Source organism: Equus quagga, chromosome 7 (genome assembly GCF_021613505.1).
Source record: "Equus quagga isolate Etosha38 chromosome 7, UCLA_HA_Equagga_1.0, whole genome shotgun sequence".
NCBI lineage: Eukaryota > Metazoa > Chordata > Mammalia > Perissodactyla > Equidae > Equus > Equus quagga.
In genome coordinates, this window is record NC_060273.1 from 126885592 (window position 1) to 126907232 (window position 21641).

Below are 21641 nucleotides of genomic sequence, written 5' to 3' on the forward strand. Positions count from 1 at the left end.
TTGCCTTCCGATCACACACTCTATCAGTCTGCTTTGTATTGGAGCAATGTGTAAATGTGCTGGCTCTCCAAATATAGGCCTGCACCACATAATGACATTTCAGTCAACGACGGACCACATATACGACGGTAGCCCCATAAGATTAGTGCCAAATAGCCTAGGTGTGTAGTAGGCTATACCATCTAGGTTTGTGAAGTACACACATGATGTTTGCACAATTATAAAATCACTTCACAATGCATTTCTCAGAACATATCCCCGGCATTAAGCAATTTGTGACTGTGGACTGGTAGCCCTTAATGGGCAAAGGCCAAGGATCTTTTAATCTCAGTAAGATCCACAGCAATTGTACAATAAATGTCTGTGAAGCTGAATGCAAAGGAAAACATTATTCAGCTAATGTGTTATTTTTATACATCATTTGATTTACTGTTAACAGGAACGCTCAGAAGTCAATTTGTCACTCTTTAAGGCAACTTTTTCTTGGGTTAAAGACAAGATTAGGACGTACAGCAAATAGAAAAATAAAGTTTCATAAAATAATACTTAGCTTATTACATACAATGCACTCATCTATCTTCAATTGTATACTACTCTACCCATATTTTTAAGTGGTAATTGCAACCCATAAAACTCTTTCCATAATCCACTAATGACTTGTGACCACAGTTCAAAAAGCACTGCCTTGATGGGTCAGGTGCAGACCCTTCCTGGCTCGACACAAACCATCTTAAAGATGTCACGTGATACTTAGCACTCCCCTGATCTCCATGGCCCCACCACGTAACGACTGACCCTGCGGTGTGGTCATGGTCCAACACGGCCAGCGGGGAAGGCATGCAGATCCACTTATCATGCATTCTTCTCTCTACCAGCCTGTTTATTCATGTTGGGGGCAATCTAATACACCCACATGGTGTGTTCAGGTTCCATGTCCGCTCCCATGAGATACAGAGCCCAACTCAGCCTGGCCAAGAAGAGTTGCTCACAGCCGAAAGTACAAAGTAAGACAGAGTTCAGGATGGCACTGAAGAAAAGAGTCCTGGGAACTTGTCAGAGTTTTCTGAACTGCTAGGTGTGGGGAGCTCCCAAGAAAACCTGGGGAAATGTCATCAACCTCAGTATTATGTATATTAAATCGAATTATATATTAAATCAAATACCAGACAGGTATTTTTCTTAAAGAAGGTGGGGGGAGGAGGGGCAAAAGAGGGAGGGAGGTAGAGAGGAAAAATAGTAGAGGTGAAAGAACATCCCAGGACCTCACAGACTTTTATTGCTCTAGGGATCAAGACTTGGGCTAGTGGCTAAAATGAACTCACAAAAAGAGGACGGGAGGGGGAAGAAATTCCTGGCCTGAAAACAAGAGATAAGAGAATAAACTCAGAGTAATCAAGAAAAATAATGGCTATTACTAAGAAATCTCCCTTCGGCAGGGAGGTTTGACAGGAGGCAGTCACTAAAAAGATGATGCGTAAATCTAAGTCCACACAGGCTCGGAGATGAGCAGGCCCGAGGGCTCCGACCCAGGCCAGCCTCAAGTTTCTGATTGAAGGCAGAGAGTGAAAGGCAGCTTTTCTAGAAGGGAAGAAAAATGAAAGGAAACTCTCTCTGAACTATGAAGAGGGAAAGGGAAGGAAAAAATAATTGAAGACATCCTAAGGACTGATGGCTACTTGTATTAAGAGCTCAATTAAGGAGATTTTTGTATTTTATGTTGCTATCAGGTTATACTTTAACGACAGTAGAAGGTGAACTTACCAGCATCAAATAGGACTGGGGAACCTATTTGCCACTTACTACCTTGGTGATCTTGCAACTTCCAAATAAAATGCTTTAGTTAATTAGGGGACGTTATGCAATGAAATCTTTAACCCCAAATTAACAGGTGTATTTACAAACTCAAGTAGAAGTAGTAAAACGATTCTGCGCCTCTCGCACAATTGCTTTGCAACTTTGTGCTCAAGGTCTGGCCCCACCTTGGGAGTTCTCTATGTGACCAGTAAGATCATTCCTCCAGACTCCTCACATGCTGTTTCTTCCTATTCGACTACTGCAGTAAAACCAGTGCGCATACATCCCATTGTTTTCAAGCGGAGAGATTCCTGAAGAGTTACACCCAATGAAAATGCACAAAGAAACTCATTATTTAAACCGTACAGCACACACTCTTGTAGACTAACGATCACCCATTAATTTATCGCATTTTAAAATCTGGACTCTCATATATATGAGTTAAGCACACCCATTAAAAGCGCTAGCTAGATATGTAAAAACTAGCAGTACCAAGAAAGCTACTAAAAATATAATGACATTTCTACTAGGCAAGAAATTAATATAATTTTTAAAAGGAAATCAGTATAAAACAGATTTTTATTACTAAGAAGGCCTATTCTTTAAATATTTTCCTAGAGACATTTTCTTACTGTGTGGGAGATTTATTTCTGCTACTTAATCCACCATCTCTAGTACTATAATCAATTTTCTAATTCTGAATTTTCTCACTAGTAAAGTGAAATTATTATATAATAAACATAATGAAACAATGACAAAGGAGTCAAGTTTATATTTATCTTCTACTCTAGAAAGGAACGAGGAAGATGAGAAAGACAATAGAAAGAGGAAAAAAAAAAAAGAAGATTTCCTATGGGCACCACAATAGAAAAGATTTCAAGTGCCAGAGATGAGGTTGGAATCTTATCATCAATACCAATCTTTAAAATAGTTACTGAACTCCTTGCCCAGGATAACTTAGCCAGGTAGATTCCACTAATATTTACTGTACGAGAATGTCCATGGAAATGTCAGGATGCTTAAAGAAACTAATTTAAAGTGATACTATTTTTTTAAAATTTTCTGAAAATTAAAAACGATGGGGAAAAAAAATGATAGGAAATTAACATGGTCTTCTCAAAATGAGTTGGCTATATCCATGACATTTAAACACACGTTTATCATCATGTTACATATATGAATTTCCAGCTACTACAACAATCCCTCTATGTTTATAAAACCCATATCATTTTTCCTAAGAAAAACAAAAAATATCCATTATTTTCCTTATTCCAAAAGTCATGTGTTTAATCATTCATTCATAAAGCATTTATTAAGTACCTACTATATGCGAGCTACTATGATAGGTGCTGGGGACACAGAAGATCACTACGATACGGTGTCGGCCACCAGCCACCCCTTCTCAGTCTCTTTCACAGGAAACTCTTTATCCAGCCCCTCCTCAATATTGCCTTCTCCCCACTGCTTCACCCCGATTCTCTTCCATTTTCACTTGACACAACCCTTCTCTCCAAACCCCACATCTGTCCTGCTTCAGGCTGCCATCCTCACCCTGGCAGGGCAGCCAACCAAACTAGTTTCTGCTCCCCAAGAAAACCACGCCTCTCACACCTCCACCTGCCTGGCTGTCACTCTTCAAGTCTCAATTCTGGTATATTCTTCTGGGAAGCCTCTCCTAACTCCTTCAGGCACAGCTCAATATTCTTATGCTACCAATGACTCTACAGACCTTAACAAGCCCCACTTTCACTACAATTGTTCATTTCCATGACTACCACTCTGTGGTCTATAAGAATCTGGAAGACAGGGATCTTATTCATTCTCTATCTTTGCCATCTAGAAATGAACTTGGCAGACAGCAAGCACCTAATAAACATTTTAAAAATGAATGAATCCATAATAATGTGCAACTCAGAGAATATATCAGTAAGGTAAGAATCCACTGGAAATATCTATCAATACAGATATTTTTTAGGAATAAGAAAATAATCAATCAGCATTTACTGCTATCTACATTAATAAAATAAACTTGAAGGCAGAAAAAAGTGCCTCAATTAGAAAGGTGAACTACCATGAAAAACGGAAAGGAGCCTGTCTTCAGGGAGCTTAAATGCCCTTTTGGGGCCTCAAATTCATCATCTGTATTTCTCTAAAACTCTGGTTTGGATTTGTTTCTCAATCAAGCAATGGTTCCACTTACACTGGATCTGGCTAAAACACGCATACAGCACCTACATGACAAGAAGCAGATGCATGTGGCGTGTATTGCCCCACAATGTGCCCCAGCACGTTACCCCACCTTGTCATTCCCCCTCCACTTTTGGGAACACCATCACATCTACAAGCGCATCACCACTACAGCCCAATAGTTTTTGAGTTTTTTTTTTAAATCAACCCTCTTCTTCTTCTTCTTCTTCTTTTTTTGCTGAGGAAGATTCACCCTGAGCTAACATCTGTTACCAATCTTCCTCTATTTTGTATGTGGGATGCTGTCACAGCATAGTTGATGAGTGGTGTAGGTCCACACCCAAGATTCAAACCCAGAACCCATGCCATCAAACCAGAGCGTGCAGAACTTTAACCACTCGGCCATGGGGCTGGCCCGTCAATCCACATTTTTTAAACTTAAAATACCAAATTAAGAATCTTTCTGCAGCATAAAAATTTATGAAATGACAGGTTTGATTCACTGATTACACGTTTTTAATAGACCTTAAGTAAATATTTAACTATGAAAGTAAAGAATGTTTATTTGTGAATGACTTAGAATTCTACCAGGTTGAGTACACCAGGTGCACCCCACGCTACCCGTGGTGGCCCACGTGCTGTCCTACCCATCTCCCCACGCTACCCGTGGTGGCCCACGTGCTGTCCTACCCATCTCCTGACCCTCCTCCCCGGGCCACTCTTCTCCCCACCCAGGACTCTGCACACGATTTACACCCTTCTCTGGGCTCTGTGAATTCACCTGGCATTGAGTTTCCTTTATACTGTTCATTTTTAACTTAAATACTTAATTTTTTTTGTAATAAGCAACAACGGAGAGCTTTATAAAAAGGTAATAAGACTTCATCATCATGACAGCATGCTGACGGAGGACTCGTCAAACTTCACTGTTATTTTCTGTATGCTTAGATTGTCAATTCACCAAGGAACGGAAGAAGGGCTTTCCCCGTTGGCTGTGCTCTTAAAAATATTCTAATATGCTTAAACTTTAGGTGACACTGCAAAAGTAAAAAGCCATTTAAATTATAAAAAATGTGAAAAGGGAGTTTTCTTTTTCCCTTAATCAGATTCACCCATGTACAAAACTCAGTTTTACTAGAGTAAAGGTACATTGGCATTATCAATATAATCCAAGGGCTTTTTAAATTTTATTTTAATCAAAATTAAAATCATATCAAGGAAGCAAAGTCATTCATATTCAGAGCAATCCCGAAAATCGGATCTTGACTAGAAGCACTTCTGCTTCTGGGACAGAGGAGTAACCGTATGTTTCCGTTTCTCCTGCTGAGCACAAACCCCTGGACATTACACACAAAATAAACATAAGACTTTCTGAAAGGGGCACAGAAAGCAGACTGGCTAGGGACCTCAAGACCTGAGGAACGACAGGCTGAGTTCACTAGGTTTACTTTTTGCCACAGATATCCCAGACTGGGAGCTAAAGACGCTGACAATAAGGAAAGGCCGACAGGAGCAGAAAAAGAGCAGAAAAGGCCCCACAAGCCTGCTCCTCCTAGACAAACCCCAGGAAGGGTACAGCGAAGCAAGACAGAAACCTTTCAGACAATAACCACTCTACTCTAGCACAAAGCCACAGAAAGAACTGGGGTCCAATCGCCCACCCCCCACCCCCAGGCTAGGGAAGGCCGAGGGCGGAGCCTAGCCTTCCCTGCTCATCAGTGACATGAACCAGTTAGGTTTAGTTTCTAATCAAGTATCTTTCTGAATGTCAGGCAGCTTCAGAAAATTTTAACAGAGTCAATATTGCAAAAAACTAACACATACAATTGACCACCTCATTTGCAACAGATAGATTATAAGCACATATTCCTGCTTTATCCGGTTCTCTAGCTAGCTCCCTGTCCTTTCTTTTTCTTTCTATTCTTTCTCCTACTCCCAATTACTGACATTCTCCAAACTCCCTGGTCTTATTCTTTTCTCTGTATATTTTTTTCCCTTATGGAAACTGTTCTTCTTTCTTAAATTCGACTCTCCCCTCTAGGCAGCAGACTCACCTTTTCTCTTCTGTCATGCCTTTCCTTTGCCCAGAAACCTTACTGCCTTTCATGAGGAGCCTATACCCCTTTGCTGAGTTTTCTGGTCCTCAACCCTTTCTTTCCCAACTCTCAACATGAAAGCTCCCCTCTAATCAGAAAAGAGTCCCCTTTGTCTTCACACCTCCTCTAATACCCCCAGATCATGTGCCTCAGAGCTCATATCGGTTCCATACACAATACACCCTTCCCTCCTCCTCACTACCAAGTCAAAGCCTCCCAGCCTGCAAAGGTCCCCAGCCCAGCCCAGCTCCTCCACCAAGCCTTCCTTGGCTATGCCAGGACCCAGGAAGCTGTCCTCCTCTGAACTCAAAATTGAGCATCCTCTGCTCTGTTCACCTGACTTGCCTTAAAAATCAGTTTCTTTGAGAACTAGTAAATATTAACTAGTATTTGTTTATTGCTTTCTATGGCTTTCCACTTGACCAGTTTTACAAACATATAACATCTCTAAGCTAAAGAGATCTCAACTGCAGTTGATACAGCGCTTAAAATCACTGCTTTCCCTTTGTTTCTCTCCACAGTCTTACAACAAATGGAAAAGGTAAAAATTAAGATAGTAAGACTGATTTCCTAAGATGCAAACTGAAATCTTAAAAACACATTTTACATAGAGATAATTAACCTAAGAAAAATTGATAGTTTATCATTATTTAGAAATAATAATTTTAACTTTGTACCATCTTTGACTAATAGTTATTCTAAATTGCCCTATGATACAAAGTAAATAAGTCTGTACCTAGAGATATAAAAATAAATGTGAAGATTTTAGTAGTCTTTAAATTGTACTTCACAAAATATAAAATCCTTTGGAGACCTCTTGTGGTTGAAGTTAAGAACACAAAAAAACCCTAGTACTTTAAAATGGATATTCTATAATTCTAAGCCATTCTTCCGCTTTTTCTCACACAGCTTTCTTATTTCTTCATTATTAATAAAATATCAACCACTAACTGGCAACACAACAGCTGTTTTACTTTCAGGTTGACAGTGGAAGAAAAAGAAGGGATCCTGAGTCTGAGACACAAGAAGCTACCTATCACTACTTAAAACCGACAAGAGGAGACCACCAAAGACACGACAACACAACTTTTCTCTTTGAAAATTCAATGCTATGCTGTTTACTGGTAGTAAACATGGAACAGAATTGGCAAGCTATGTTCTTCACACCTAATTAAAAGCATTCTCTATCCCCATTGCTAACTTTTTCTTTTCTTTTTTAAAGTATGGCTGGGAGTTACATCTCAGGTTGATAAAGGTAAGTTTTATAGATGTCAAAATGGACCCACTAGCATTTAGGGGGGAAATTAAGGTAGGACCACACCTCACACAGTAAAGCAAAATTTTTAAAAAGTGAATTAAAAGTTCAAAGCTAGGGGCTGGCCCCGTGGCCGAGTGGTTAAGTTCGCGCGCTCCGCTGCAAGCGGCCCAGTGTTTCGTTGGTTCGAATCCTGGGCGCGGACATGGCACTGCTCATCAAACCACGCTGAGGCAGCGTCCCACATGCCACAACTAGAAGGACCCACAACGAAGAATATACAACTATGTACTGGGGGGCTTTGGGGAGAAAAAGGAAAAAATAAAATCTTTAAAAAAAAAAAAAAAGTTCAAAGCTAAAAATTAATTGAAAAAGAAAAATAAGTTGACTAAAATAAAATACAGATGATTATTTAAGTGTTTTCAGAATGAGGAGAGATCTTTCTAACTATAAAAATAATGGAATGCAACAAAAGCAGGGGGGACTTAACTGGCCCAGGCAGTCTACTAAAAACAACCACAACAGTGAATTAAAATATAATCAAACATGCTTTCTCAAGAAAGTCAAAAAAAAGAGGAAACCCCCAAGGGCCAAGAGCAATATGAGAAACACAGCTACAGGGGGGAGACGACACCATCAAGGGCCACGCAGAGCCGCACACTTCTGACAGGAGTTCCAGAAGAGGAGTGGGGAGAGGCCGCATTAAAAGAGAGAAGGCTGAGAGGAATGATAAAAAGAAGAAGGGCTCCCACCCACAGAGAGCTTTCCACGCCTCGGGGCACTGTTTCAAGTGCTTTACCTTTACACTAATTTATTTCATCCTCACAACAATCCTATGAGGTAAGCACTCTTACTATTCCTATTTTCTAAAAAAAGGAAACTGAAGGACAACACAATTGAGCAATTTACCCAAAGTCACTATGGGGAAAGCCAATTTTCCAACCCAAACCCTATGTCACAAGAGTCACACTGTCTGATCATTTGACTTTCGAATCTCTCCTACTCCATTCTGTCACTAGATATAAATTAGCTTTAGATACTCCACAGAAATGTGGATTAACTTTTGACACCGTCTATTATGTGAATAAAATTTAAAAAATAAACACAGGAAAAATTACATACTCCCAATGCCAACCAGAGAAATATAAATTAAAACAAGACAAAGGCAGTCATCAAATTTGGTAAAATCCACATATGGCACCCAAACTATCTTTGGTATGTCAAATGGCTTTTGACTCTCATTTGATGAATAAACATTTAGGAATATCCCAAGGCAATGCTGCCTGCCAGCCAAAAATTCAGTTTCGGCAATGTCTTTGTGGAATGTTTTGATATTTACTGAATTTTGCCTTTATTGTTTTATAAAAATCAGTGGAAATAAAAAAAAAGTGTTGATTCACTTGATCAACTTTAGTTTCAATTACATCTAAATTAATCAAATATACACTCAGTTATGAAGAAAAATTCAGAAAATTAAAGACAAAATATTGGAAATAAAGTTTTAGAAGACCATCTTAAAATTTTTTAGAGATTTTACTAATTTTTTAGCTCTCCAAGAGCAGCATCCCCTATAGGTCTACTGTCTGACTTAATTATTCAAGTTTGAACACTGTCAGAAGAGGACTGGGGACAAAATAAGTCCTCTTGAGATTAATTACCAAATAATATCATTAATATCAAAAACTCTTTAATTACAAAATAATATTATAAAATAATATCATAAATCCCTTTAAAAAGATCAACTTCTTAAGTCCTACATGAAGGTGATATCACAGGTAATGTTGTTTATCCTTTTTGAAATTTCTACTACTATTGTTGAAATATTTTTATAAGTAAAGACTATTTTTAACAACTTTAATAAGCATCAGTTCTGGAGTAAATCCAAGTTTCAGGATCAACATTGCTCTCCAGCGACGCGCCGCCTCACCTCACGGCCGTGGCCCTGCAGCTGAGTGGCTCTGTCTGCGCCGCCTCACCTCACCTCACGGCCATGGCTCTGCGGATGAGTGGCTCTCTTCGCGCCGCCTCACCTCACAGCCATGGCTCTGTGCATGAGCGGCTCTGTTTGCTCCGGACTCACCTCACAGCCGTGGCTCTGCGGATGAGCAGCTCTGTTTGCTCCGACAAGGTTGACGGCAGCAGCAGCTCCACGGGCTGCAGGCTCAATATCCGAGTTTCCAGCTCGGAACGGGAAGCAGAGTCCTGGAAACTATCAAACACAACCTCACCTGTGGCGGGCTGCACCCCCTAAAAACAAACAAAAATGGAATGTCACAGAAAATATATATCTTCCCAATTAAAGCTACAACACAGCATGAACAAACACGGAAATAGTGAAGATGACACACTCACTTGTATGTACTCCATTTCTAAAGCGTCTGAAAACCTGTCAGCTTTCCAAGACTCTTCCTGAAGAAGTCAGTCAGAGTCACCAGAGGCTAGATAGGATTTTAGAGAGGCACCCTGAGCCCAGGTCCTGGATCTAACACACCTGACAGAGTGACGGTGACAAGTCACCAAATCCTACTGGGCCTCGTTTTCTTCCTCTGTAAGTAGGAATAAAACAGCCTACTTCCCTCACAGGGTTAAGGTAAGGGTCAAATCAAAACAAATGTGGAGCCAGCCCTGATGGCCTAGTGGGTCAGTCTGGAGCTCTGCTTCAGCAGCCCAGGTTCACTTCTCGGTCGCGGAACCACACCGCCCATCTGTCAGTTGCCATGCTGTGGCGGCAGCTCACACAGAAGAACGAGAAGGACTGATAACTAGGATATACAACCATGCACTGGGGGGCTTTGCAGAGAGAAAAAAAAAGGGGAAGACTGGGAACAGATGTTAGCTTAGGGTGAATCCTTCCCTGCAAAAAAAAAAAAAAAAAAAGCCAGTCCTTGCAAACTAGTTTATCTATCATAATTAATAAATTACTTAAAAAAAAAACGTGAATACTTGTAAACTATAAAGCACTGTACAAACAGTAGTCATCATCACTAAAAGTCACAAGTGATATGCTCCTAGTAACCTGGCCACCAGAGTAGTAATGAATTACTATTTCATTACATAAAATTAATAAATAGAAACTATAACTTTTGCCAAAAAAAAAAATCAAATATAACAAACCTGAATGAACCCCATGCAGACAGTCTATCCAGGGAAACCACCATGAAACTAAAAGACACCTTCATTACCCCAAGCCAATAATAGCAGAGATAAAGTGGAAAAGATCATGTTTGGAAGAGGTAAAAAAAAGTTAAGTAATTTACCCAAGCTTGCAAGATGATAAAGCAGCGGAGCCAAGATTCACGTAGTCTAACTCCACAGGCCACACTCTGATCCAGTACCGACGCTTAAGAAACGCGTGGGGCTAGTTACAGGCTGCATTAGCTGACAGGAGGAAATACCACCAGTCCCTACACTCCTATGCTGCTAATGGAAAGTCAAACGACACAGTCTCTTCAGGAGACAGCCTGGTATTTTCTAAGAAAGTTGAAAACATCCATACCCTATAACTTAGCGATTCCTCCCCTAGGTATGCACTCTTGAGAAACTCAGGTACATGTTTATGAGAAGACATGAACAAAAAGGTTTATAGCAGCATTCTTTGTACAACCAAGAACTGGAAAGAACCCACAGGTCCATCAACAGAAGAATGAATAAACTGTAGAACATAAAATGAAATACAATGTAGCCATAATAAGGAAAGAACTATTACAGTAACATGTACATAAATCTCACATACACATCCACAAACAAAGGCAGCAAGACCAAAAGGACACATACAACATGTTTGTACATAGTTTATACAAACTATACACTATGCATATAATAATATATTTAATATCTTATATAGTAGATATTATATACATTATAATATAATATCCAATACATTTGTATATAGTTTAAGGTGGTAAAACTGGAACTAAAAGCAAGGAAATCATCATCATAAAAGTCTGGATTATGGTTCCTCCTGGACGGGAGGGCCCTTCTCTGAGCAGTGTTATATTTCCTGACCTGGGTGGTTCTCTCGCATTACACTGTAAATTTCTGTTTGACACATTTTTTCTCTTGACTATTTTATAATTTTTTTAAATCTCTCATTTTTGGCTCAAGGAACTTCCTTAATTCTAGCCCAGAAGCCTTCCCTCATGTTCGGATAGCTGGACTATAAATACATTAGTATACATATATAAGCTTATCTCCCAATCTACAAACCAAACATTTACAGAAGTTCAAATAAATTTATCAGTCAAATTCCCCTGGAACTTTTTAAATGAGAGAAATGGTCTACATTGTAATACTTGCAACAGCTATTACTCCATGTGATGTGTGACACTGAGAAACCCAAAGTCAGTCTGTACAAAACTGCACGCTGCCAAGACCGGAGGGAGGGCCTGACGGCAATGGTACTACAACAAGAAAGCCTCTGATTTCAGACTACCTCCCAATGCCCAAAAGATGACTCCTAGGAAGCAGCCAGGGAATGTGTGACACTCATCACAACAGGGAAAACCCAGCAAGAACAGCATTGAGGGTAAAGAAAGATGAGGTCCATTTCAGCCACACTGAGTTTGAGAAGTCGAGTCAAATTCAGAGTGCCCTGTCCAATACAGAGTTGGAAGCAGGAGCCTCAAGCTCAGGAGAAACGGACAGCCTGGACCCAGAGTTCTGGATGTCATCAGCCCAAAAGTGGTTGCTGAGGTCAAGGACAGGTCCCAAGAAAATGCTGGAGAGGCAAACTATCATTTCTCACTTTTTTCGCATCCCAGTTCACACACTTTGGTTAGCTTTGGCAGTAGGGCAGAGGGTCCTAAAAGCACTACGGAGGAGTTACGTACTGTCAACTCTGTTCTTCGGACTGAGTTTCAGGTAAATATAAAATAGCATACGACACATGTTAAAGATTAAAAGCAAATACCCTTACTATTTGTAGGTAGGCCCAACTGCCTGTGGTTAGATAAAACATGCTTCTCAAGGACAAAAAAATTACTTAGAGCCATCCAACAGCAATGTTAACTCCCTGAGAGAAAAGCTTCCTGCTTAAGAAAATGTCAAGTTAGCACAGAGTTATGCAGCCAGAATAAGGTATTAAAAGGTACTTTGGAGGGGCTAGCCCCATGGCCTGGTGGTTAAGTTCAGCACACTCCACTTCAGCAGCCTGGGTTCAGTTCCAGGGCACGGACCTACACTGCTTGTCAGTGGCCATGCTGTGGTAGCATCCCACAGACAAAATAGAGGAAGACTGGCACAGGTGTTAGCTCAGGGTGAATCTTCCTCAGCAAAAAAAAAAAAAGGTACTTTAGAGACATTTAAGTAGTAAGAATTTTTGTCGATACTGTAGCTGATTGCAAAAGTCAGAAAAAACAAAGAGAATTAGTTATTACTTAGGCAAGGAGTCCTAGTGAAGGGCCCTGAAAAATCTAAGATTTTGAGCACAGTCCAGGTCTGTAAATGGGCAAATCTACTCACAAATTGACAGAAGGGAAGATCAATAAAACTGTGATTCACAAATTATATTTATCTGGAAGACTCGTAAATATCCCTAGTATTAATTAAACATGGAGTTTAGGATTGGCCAACTATCATTTTCCCTTATCTATGCTTTCCTCCAAATCTACATATCAGAATCCCATAATCATTTGTGCTTCATTTCAAATCCCTAGAGGAAAGTGGGAAAACCCTTTGCTATCCATGCACATGTTGGCTTCCTGTTTTCTTCTGCCATCTGTACAGTGTCCACATGCACGCCTGTCACTGTATCCATCTTCATCCCTAAACTCCTAGAGCACATGGACAGAAACGATCTGCATCTCTCCATAGCACAGACTGCCAAGTAGCCAGATGAGAACAAAATTAGAACTAGAGATTTAACATAAAATTATGAGGAAAAGGTTTTTCTAGTCCAATTACTTGAGGGCACAATTTATGAAATCTTCATTATAAACCACACATGATTACTCATATTTAGAGAGATTGTAAACATGTATCATTCGTTCTTCACCTGCAAAGTACTTACCACGAGTCCAATGAAAATGTTCCCCTTTTTTTTGTCTTTAACGTTTTCCTTATTCTCACAAATACAGAGAAGATAGCTCGTAGAAGTATCCGTTATTATCTCATCGACATTTACAGCATCATCCAGCTTGACTAAAGGATTCACATGTAAAAATTATTAAAGAAAAACATATACTACATTTCCATTAATATTAACTGTTTTCTCCTTTGAAATAATGGTTCGTTTTCCAGGACATTTTTGCTCTGTGCAAAAACCTTCCATACAACACTCATTCTTCTGATTTACTCTGATCTTAGTGACATGTCTTATCTTCCCTAAGATATAAGGCTCATTAGAACAGACAACTCTTATCTTCTCGCTTTCAAAGGGCCTAGGAGGTACCTCTGAGCCTGTGGAAGCCCAAACATTCACCCTCTTCTTTACTTGCATGGTGCTGTTACTTGAATTCTTAACAATCCCGTAATGTTTTTAATTCCACAAATCAAAGCATGAATACACTAGAAGGACTGTAAACTCCTTTCCTCCCTCCTAGTGCCCAGGAGCTCCCAGAGACAGGAAGAGAATTTTTAAAAGACATGAGAAACGAAAACCAAAGAAACAAGAAACATGAGAGAGAGAGAGAGAGCCAGAGAGATAGACAGAGAGAGAGCGCGAGAGCGCGTGCGTGTGCGTGCGTGCGTGCGTGTGTGTGTGTGTGTGTGTAGTGAGCCCATTAATTAAATTCTCAGGGACAAAAGCTGATTTTGGATGAAGTCAGCCTGGGAACATCCGACTTGAGCACCAGCAGATACGAGCTATGGCATCAGCAAAAGAGAGGCAGGCAGGGGTACTATTTGAGAAGCAGCCTTCAAACAAGAAACTTGAGTTCAGGCAAAAGAAAGAATAATAAAATTACCAGGTTCTTACAGCCTGAGCATCTTAGAACAACACAGAGCTGTTTACAGTTTGAGGTCCGCTCTGAGTGACGGCCATTCCCTATTCATGGTATTAATGGAACAAAACAGTCTCCAGAATGTGTGTAGAAGCTGAGCAGGACTCTAAATAAGCAGATTTGTATTAAACCATAACAGAAATATTACTTTCACAGAATTATTTAAGACCTTATCCCTACATTTTTTATTCTGAGACCTGACCCTATCCCATGGTAAATATTTTAAAATGCATGCTTATCTCACTTTCTATATAATTATTTGGTTTTTAAAAAATTGACAGAATTTTATGACTTTGCTACGGAAATCATTTTGCTTCAAGGAACTCACTGAATTTATGAATGACCACAAATTTGGGGCCAATCACTGTGTAAACAGAGGGTGTCTGCAAAGTGAGAAAGCTTACAATCCATTTTCAAAAGGATTAAAATTTTTATGAAGCTAGCAATTAATGAAGATGGCCTATCATTAGTTTTTATAAGCAGTTCACTGTGTGCTAACTTTGGAGTTTTCTTTTCTCATTTTGAACTCAGTAAGTCATTTTTTAGGTCTTGTCTTAGGAAGGTCTGGAGGAGCTCACAGGCCCCAGGTACCTAACCCCCGCCCGCACAGTCCAGGGAGAACGCGACTTCAGACCAGTGCTGGCCTGCCATCACCTGTCATCAGGCTCTCTTTCTTCTCGCTCTCAAAGTATGAGGAGCTTCCCTTTCACCATGGCATTTGAAAAACGCTTGTTTCCAGCCATCACCAACCCCTCCCTCTTCAGGAGTGCATCGACCAAAGGCCAAGGGAACTATGCCGCCTCGTCTCACCAAAAAGATACCTGTTAGAGGATAGTTTTTTTAAAATAAAACTTTGTTATTTAAAACCAAACCCTTGTAACATTTAAGAGAAAAATTCCTATTCAAAAGGATATCTTCTCCAATAAGCGTAGATTTCGTATAAAGAGCAGTCAGTTTCCGGGAAAAGAGAGAACTTTTGTTGTCCCCGATGGCCTTTAACGCTGCTGTTTCAGTTTGCTTCACAACTCCCACCTTCAACAGAAATAAGAAATATTGAGCAGGGGCCGGCCCTGTGGCCAAGTGGTTAAGTTCGCATGCTCCGCTTCAGTGGCCCAGGGTTTCGCCGGTTCGAATCCTCGGTGCAGACATGGCACCGCTCAGCAGGCCATGCTGAGGCAGCATCCCATGTGCCACAACTAGAAGGCCCCACAACTAAAATATACAACTATGTACTGGGGGCTTTGGGGAGAAAAAGGAAAAATAAAAAAATTTAAAAAAGAAATACTGACTATTAAATATGATGGAAATTTTTTTAAGAAAACATTTTATGAGATTTTAAAAAGTTAAATTTGAAACATTTAAAGCAGACATATTAGGCCACGACGTCCAGATGCAGGGCTTAAGTAAGATGCACACCAGAAGGAGCCTGTGTGGATCAATCACTAAGAAACACTACCACAGAGTTAAAAAAATTTTAGCCTAGATACTACCTAATATGTTAAAAACTGATGAAGATAGAATGCTAATAATTGACACTTTCAATTCTTCAAAATGCCCAATTCCAAAACTAATTACAGCCCACCACCTTAGAAAACATGTTCTCACTCTGTGGAGAATCCAATTCCCTTCTCCCACAAGCTGAAGCCAAAGCTGACCTTATACCCCTTTGCCACAAGGCGGCGGACGTGAACAAACAGTCTGTGGGTAGGTATGCTTGCCGTCATAAAGTTGTGATCTAAGTGGCAATAAATATTGAGCTCCCGGGCTGCAATCTGAAAAATTAAAAAAAGGAGATTATCAATAAATTTCGGTTTCAAGATTCCCTATATGGTGCTTATTCACTTTGTTAAAAATCCATCAAAGATCTGTACACTTCTCTATCTATGTATATACCAATAAAAAGTTTAAAAGACATTGCCAGTGTAGAAGCCTACAGTTTCATCTACTTTTGGCAGTTCCCATGGCCTACCCTCAGGGCCAACATCTGTATCTATAAACGACTCGGAAAAACAGACAGGCCTTCTTCTATGTCCTTAGATCTATCAAACCTTAAAGAGCTGAGCCTTCCCTGCACAAGGACTATTCAACACAGAGAGCATGAGACTGTAATGAAATAATTTGCTACATAGCACATGCAAATAAATGAAAATTTGGAGATACCTCAGAGTATTACTATCTAATACTGATAGATACTGATATCTAATTCTAATAGTACGAACCTACTTGGACAGGGGGCATCTCTGAGGCTGTGAGAAGAGAACCCTCTGGTTTGGTTAGCTAATGAATGGTGCACGCGTGCTAGGAGTGCAGAACCAGGCTGCACCACCAGACTCGCTGCTTCTTCTAGAAGGCACCATGGCTCAGATACTGCCCATTGGACCCATGGAACCCTCATGCCAACACTTTCACCCCTCCCCCTACTCGACCCATCTCTGAACTGAGTTAGTTCATCACTGCAAGGCAGGCAAACATCAGCCTTTCCTGTGGTCAAGACTGAGCTGATCACTTGACCTGGAGAGAAGCGCAGACAACAGCATTTGCTATCATGCCCTCTCCTACAGGATGCCAACTACCTATGTGTCCCTGTCCTCAGGAAATACGCTCACCCTGTTTCAAAGTCTAATTTCATAACACAGAACACAGCATGATGCCATTGAACTAGAGAATGCCACTCTCCTGCCACAATAGCATTTAGGAAACTGGAAGAAAAAAAGCTGACCAAGTCTTCACTTCCCATCCATGCAGCAGCACACGTGCCACCTCATTACTCTCTGATGACGCAGGATCCACCCAGGCCTAAAACTATGGAATCTTCACAATCATCCATGACTCCAACTAAGTATCATCAGTAATACTTTCCTAAGCTTGCCTTAAATGCTCAAAATCACTTCTAACTTTCTTACCTTGGGTCTACAGCAAGTACCCGAAATTAAACACAAACCCAACTCAGACTACGACAGCGAGATGACTGATATGTACAGAGAGACCTGTAAGACTTCAAACACCTTCTGCTGGTGGCTGGCAGAGTTAATGTGCTCTTCCACTGAGACTTAACTATGTTCCTGGCTATGAAAGTTCATAAATTAAGAGTAAACGGAGGAACTTCCATACATCTCAAAATTTTTTTCTTGCTTAAGTCTTCATTCGGAAACATAGATATTTACATGATTATTCTTTAAATGATTCATCCGGTCAACTGTCAATGGATGAAGGTACCATGGAGAATAACCAGTGGCATTACAATAGGGACCTCTCACCTCCTTCCCCACAAGTCCAGCACCCACCAAGTTTGCTTGTGTTTATTTTTAGTTTTCACTTTAAATGACATCATTTTTAAAGGGTAATTGATCACAGTAGCCTTTTCACAAGGTCAGAAAATGAAACAAAAATACTGGAAAATATTTAGGCCTGGACAAGAAAAACATGAAACAGTGTCTGAAAAAAAACAACTTACCTCTGCATCTTCCCCGAAGAATCTATACTTATATCCACATTCCACACACAAAATGGCATCTTTCTGCTGCTGCTTCATTTCAATGTATTGTAATTCTAATGGTGTGTAGATGCTTTTGGTCCGTTTGTTAGACGGCTTAGAATCGCAAGTTTTCTGTAAGTTTTCACAACCCCCAAGTGATGATAATCCAGAACAACTGACATCAAAAACTGTCTTATCCTGGCAAACAAAATATTTTTACAGTTTAAAAAAGTACTAACCATAATAAGAGTTCCCAGAGAGAGAGAGAGAATGCAAATTTGGCACAAAACTAACAATTGGTGAATCTAAGTGAAAGGTTTACAGGAGTACATAGTATATTCAGAGAAACTTTTATGTGGTTTGAAATTTTTTCAAAGTAAAAGACTAAAAAAACTATGAACCAAACTAAACTAGCATATAATTATTTAAGCAAATTTTGAAAGCATAAACATTTTAATGTTTTTTATGCTTCTTTTTAAATTTGACTTCCTTAAACCTATTGTAATTAACATTTTTCTTTTCATTATTTACTTCCAGGTATGTAAGGCACAAAGTCAGCAGGCATCAATCTGTCTCTCTCTCTGCAGTAGGGCAGAATCACTTCCAACAATCACGCTAGCAGCTAAAGCTGCAATTATTTACATTTCCAAGCACAGTCTAAAAGACAGTATAGTCCATAAATCTTTATTTCAAGAAAAAACCATGATTAGAGTTTCTGGAATGCATAAAGCACAAAGTTACATTTTCAACATTAGTATTCCTGCTATCCTTACTTTCCTGTATGAAACCATAATTAATTCCAATTCACAGCTTAGAGCAAATTTCTTGCTTATGAGACTTATTTACACGAAAAGTAAAATGAGACAGATTTTTAGGATAAATTCAACTTCTAATTAATTGTCACTGTGTCACTGCCAACATCTAAAAATTTACCAGCTACTCCTGGAATTAAAAATATGGTCTAAAAAACTAGTGACCAACAGGGGAAGAAAAGAGAAAAAAAGAAAAGTCCTATATGGCCCAGAGAGGGGAACCCCAGGCCTAGAGAAAGCCAAGAAACATGTACTTTACAGTTGCCAAATGTTTAAAAAATTCAGCCTAGCTAGGACAGCAGGTAGAGATGCAATTTATCTGAATGGTGTAACCCAGCAACCCTCCGAAGATCAACAATAACAAGACAGTGAGGTGTGGAGAGGTGTAGAAAGAAAAGTGGGTCAATATATCAGAGTGGAAAATGTATTTGCTTTTAATTTTGATGGAGATTTTCTACTTTGTTTCCACAACTTTTATGTAAAATCCCTGAATACTACATATTGAGAAACTTAACATTTTAAAAAATATATTTCCGAGGAAAAAAAGTTTGTACTTTTTTTCTCATATGGAATGAGAGTAGGCATCCAGAAAAAAGGTTTATCCAAATGGGATACTAATAAATAAGTCAATCTGAATACTTGAGTAGTAAGCAAGTTTTTTTCCCCACCATTTGGGTGGAAATACTTCTCAGATATAGTATACTCTTTTGCATATTCCCAGAGTCAGCATTCTGAACTCAATATAACTTTGTATTCAAAATTCAGGGTGATCAGAATAATAAAATTGGAATTTCAGGACCAATCAAGACTTTTGGAGTTCTTAGCCCCCACACTAATGGTCCCAGACCACTGGGCATTTAAGTTCATTCATCTTTCCCTCCATGCCGTCACATAGCTATCACTTGTAGTGATACCCATGCACTACTTCTAGGTGTCCCTTCTAACTAGTTACTTCTAATTTGCTGTGAATCAGAAATGCCAACTTGGTCATTCTATGTGTAAAGCAATGGCAAATAAGCTCTCATGAGGCCCTGGGGTAAATTCTCTGAATAATAAAGCGAGCTTCAATAAGACACACTTTTTGACCTCTGTACTTTATGACCACTATACTCAGGTGAACTGCTTCTAAGTAATAAAAGAGATTAAAAATAAGAACAAAAACACTTTTTTCCCCTGATGCCCTAAGGTAAGTAAATGTATCCGAGCCTAGCTGAGGAGTTGTTCATGGATCGGGACTTTGTAGAAGGAGTATGAACTTCTGAAAATTAGATACAAATTGTTCTTGGTCTGAGTATTTTTCTGAGGAAAGAGTCTGCAGCTTTCATCAAATTTAAATGACAAAAAAAGTGTTAAGACTATTTCCCTAATTCAGCAGTTCGCAATCATGACTACACACTAAAATGAGAGCTTTTAAATAATATCCATGCCCAGTTCTTACTGAACACCAATTAAATGTGATTCAGAGCAAAGGTTCTTGCTATGGGTAGGCTTTTAAACTTCTCCAGGTGATTCTAATTTAAAGCTGGGCTGAGAACCACTATTCTGAATTGTAGATTTCAATGATGGAGCAAGAGTTAAATGCCCTGATTTTTCAATGATGAAAAACATTAACAAATCACAAAACAGTAGAAGTAAAGAGCCATATTCACTTGGTTTACCTCTGAATTTACTTTATGTCAGCCAAGCTTTCAACTGAAAACCTCAAAACATCCATACAAGTTGTCCATCACAACCGTCCAGACTAATCACGGAAACTATAAGGAGGACTATAAGAAACTGTGCTTGTCATAATAACCAATAAAGAATATCCCCAAGTTAACGGCTCCTAATCTGGGCTGAACATGAGAATCATGTGAGAGGCTTTTGCTTTGTTTTGTTTTAATACAAACCCATTCATCCCTCCTCAAGACACAGTAAATCACAATCTTTAGGGATCTGAAAATAAAATAAAATAGAAAGCAAAAGCTCTCTCAACTAATTCAGATGACCAGCCAAGTTTGGGAACCACTGCCCTGAGTGAACCCACAGAACCAGTGGCACTCCAGAGCCTACTATTCTGGGCAGTTGGATATTCATCTATATGACTGTTACATACCTTTTGACTAGTTTGAGATTTGTAATCTTCAGAAGAAACTGCATTCTTTGCACGTAGAAGATCGATATCGTCAAAATCAGTACATTTTGGCAGAACTGCAAATCTCTCCTTAAGAGGCTCTGTCTGGACTCTGTTTTGAGGAGGGGCAGAATCGCAGCAGAATTCTTTCAATTTCTCCAGAGACTTTAAAACAATCCTGGTCCTCAGACATTTCTTTGGCTCTTTGTTAGCAAATCAGAAGAAAATATAACAATAGTATTTTGTCTTATTATGTCGATTCATAACCAGCATAGGACTGTTAAAGAGGGAGCTTCTCACAAAAGCAATGAATCTAACTATAATGTGCTAAGGAAATAAAGAACATTGGTTTCAGGGTAAAGATGGCACACTGAAACATACATCTAATTTCACTTGGTCCTGAAACCCCATTAAAACTATAGTAGGGTTTTGCTTTTTCTTTTTTTTTCTTTTGGTACAAGCCCACGAAGACAGAGAGAAAAGTAGAGATGACAACTGCAAATGAAATAGCTGAAGCTAGAAAGAAAAAAGAATGAGCAATAACCAATTTAGCAAATCTGAAAGCTAAATCCTAAGAAAACCAAGAAGCAATCTGTTTACAACACAAAATGCTTAAAAGGCTTAGAAATTAGGGCACCGGTCCCCGTAGAAATGGAATAAAGGGAGGTTCTAAAATAAAGAGGATTGGTTCAAAGCGATTTAATTCCTAGACCCCTACCCCACTCCAAGCTCCCGGGCAGCTGTCCTTCCTCCACCTCAGCAGAGGACTGGAGATTTCTCTGGAAAAGGCAAAAAGGCACAGTTGAGATGCAGCACCGTGCCTAAGCCAGAACAATGGGAATGCAGGCTTACTGTATGCTGAGAACCAGCCTCTTGTCACAAGCTCAGAACACCGGCAGCCAAAGCTCTCCCTTCCAGGCAGGAGCTGGGAAGACCCCAGATTGGGGAAACTGACCAGCTCAATGGGAAAG

At 39.6% G+C, this 21641-nt stretch overlaps 1 protein-coding gene across 1 annotated transcript in view; it reads right to left on the reverse strand.

Moving 5' to 3' along the window:
* MSH3 (mutS homolog 3) overlaps nt 1-21641 on the reverse strand; it is a 158437-nt gene that overhangs the window by 127088 nt on the left and 9708 nt on the right. Inside the window, exons 3-8 of the mRNA XM_046667722.1 lie at nt 20653-20873; nt 17725-17943; nt 15926-16042; nt 15185-15302; nt 13340-13485; nt 9413-9579 (exon numbers count right to left, since the gene is read on the reverse strand). Coding sequence (XP_046523678.1) covers nt 9413-9579; nt 13340-13485; nt 15185-15302; nt 15926-16042; nt 17725-17943; nt 20653-20873 — 988 coding nt within the window. The remainder of the gene's footprint in view (nt 1-9412; nt 9580-13339; nt 13486-15184; nt 15303-15925; nt 16043-17724; nt 17944-20652; nt 20874-21641) is intronic.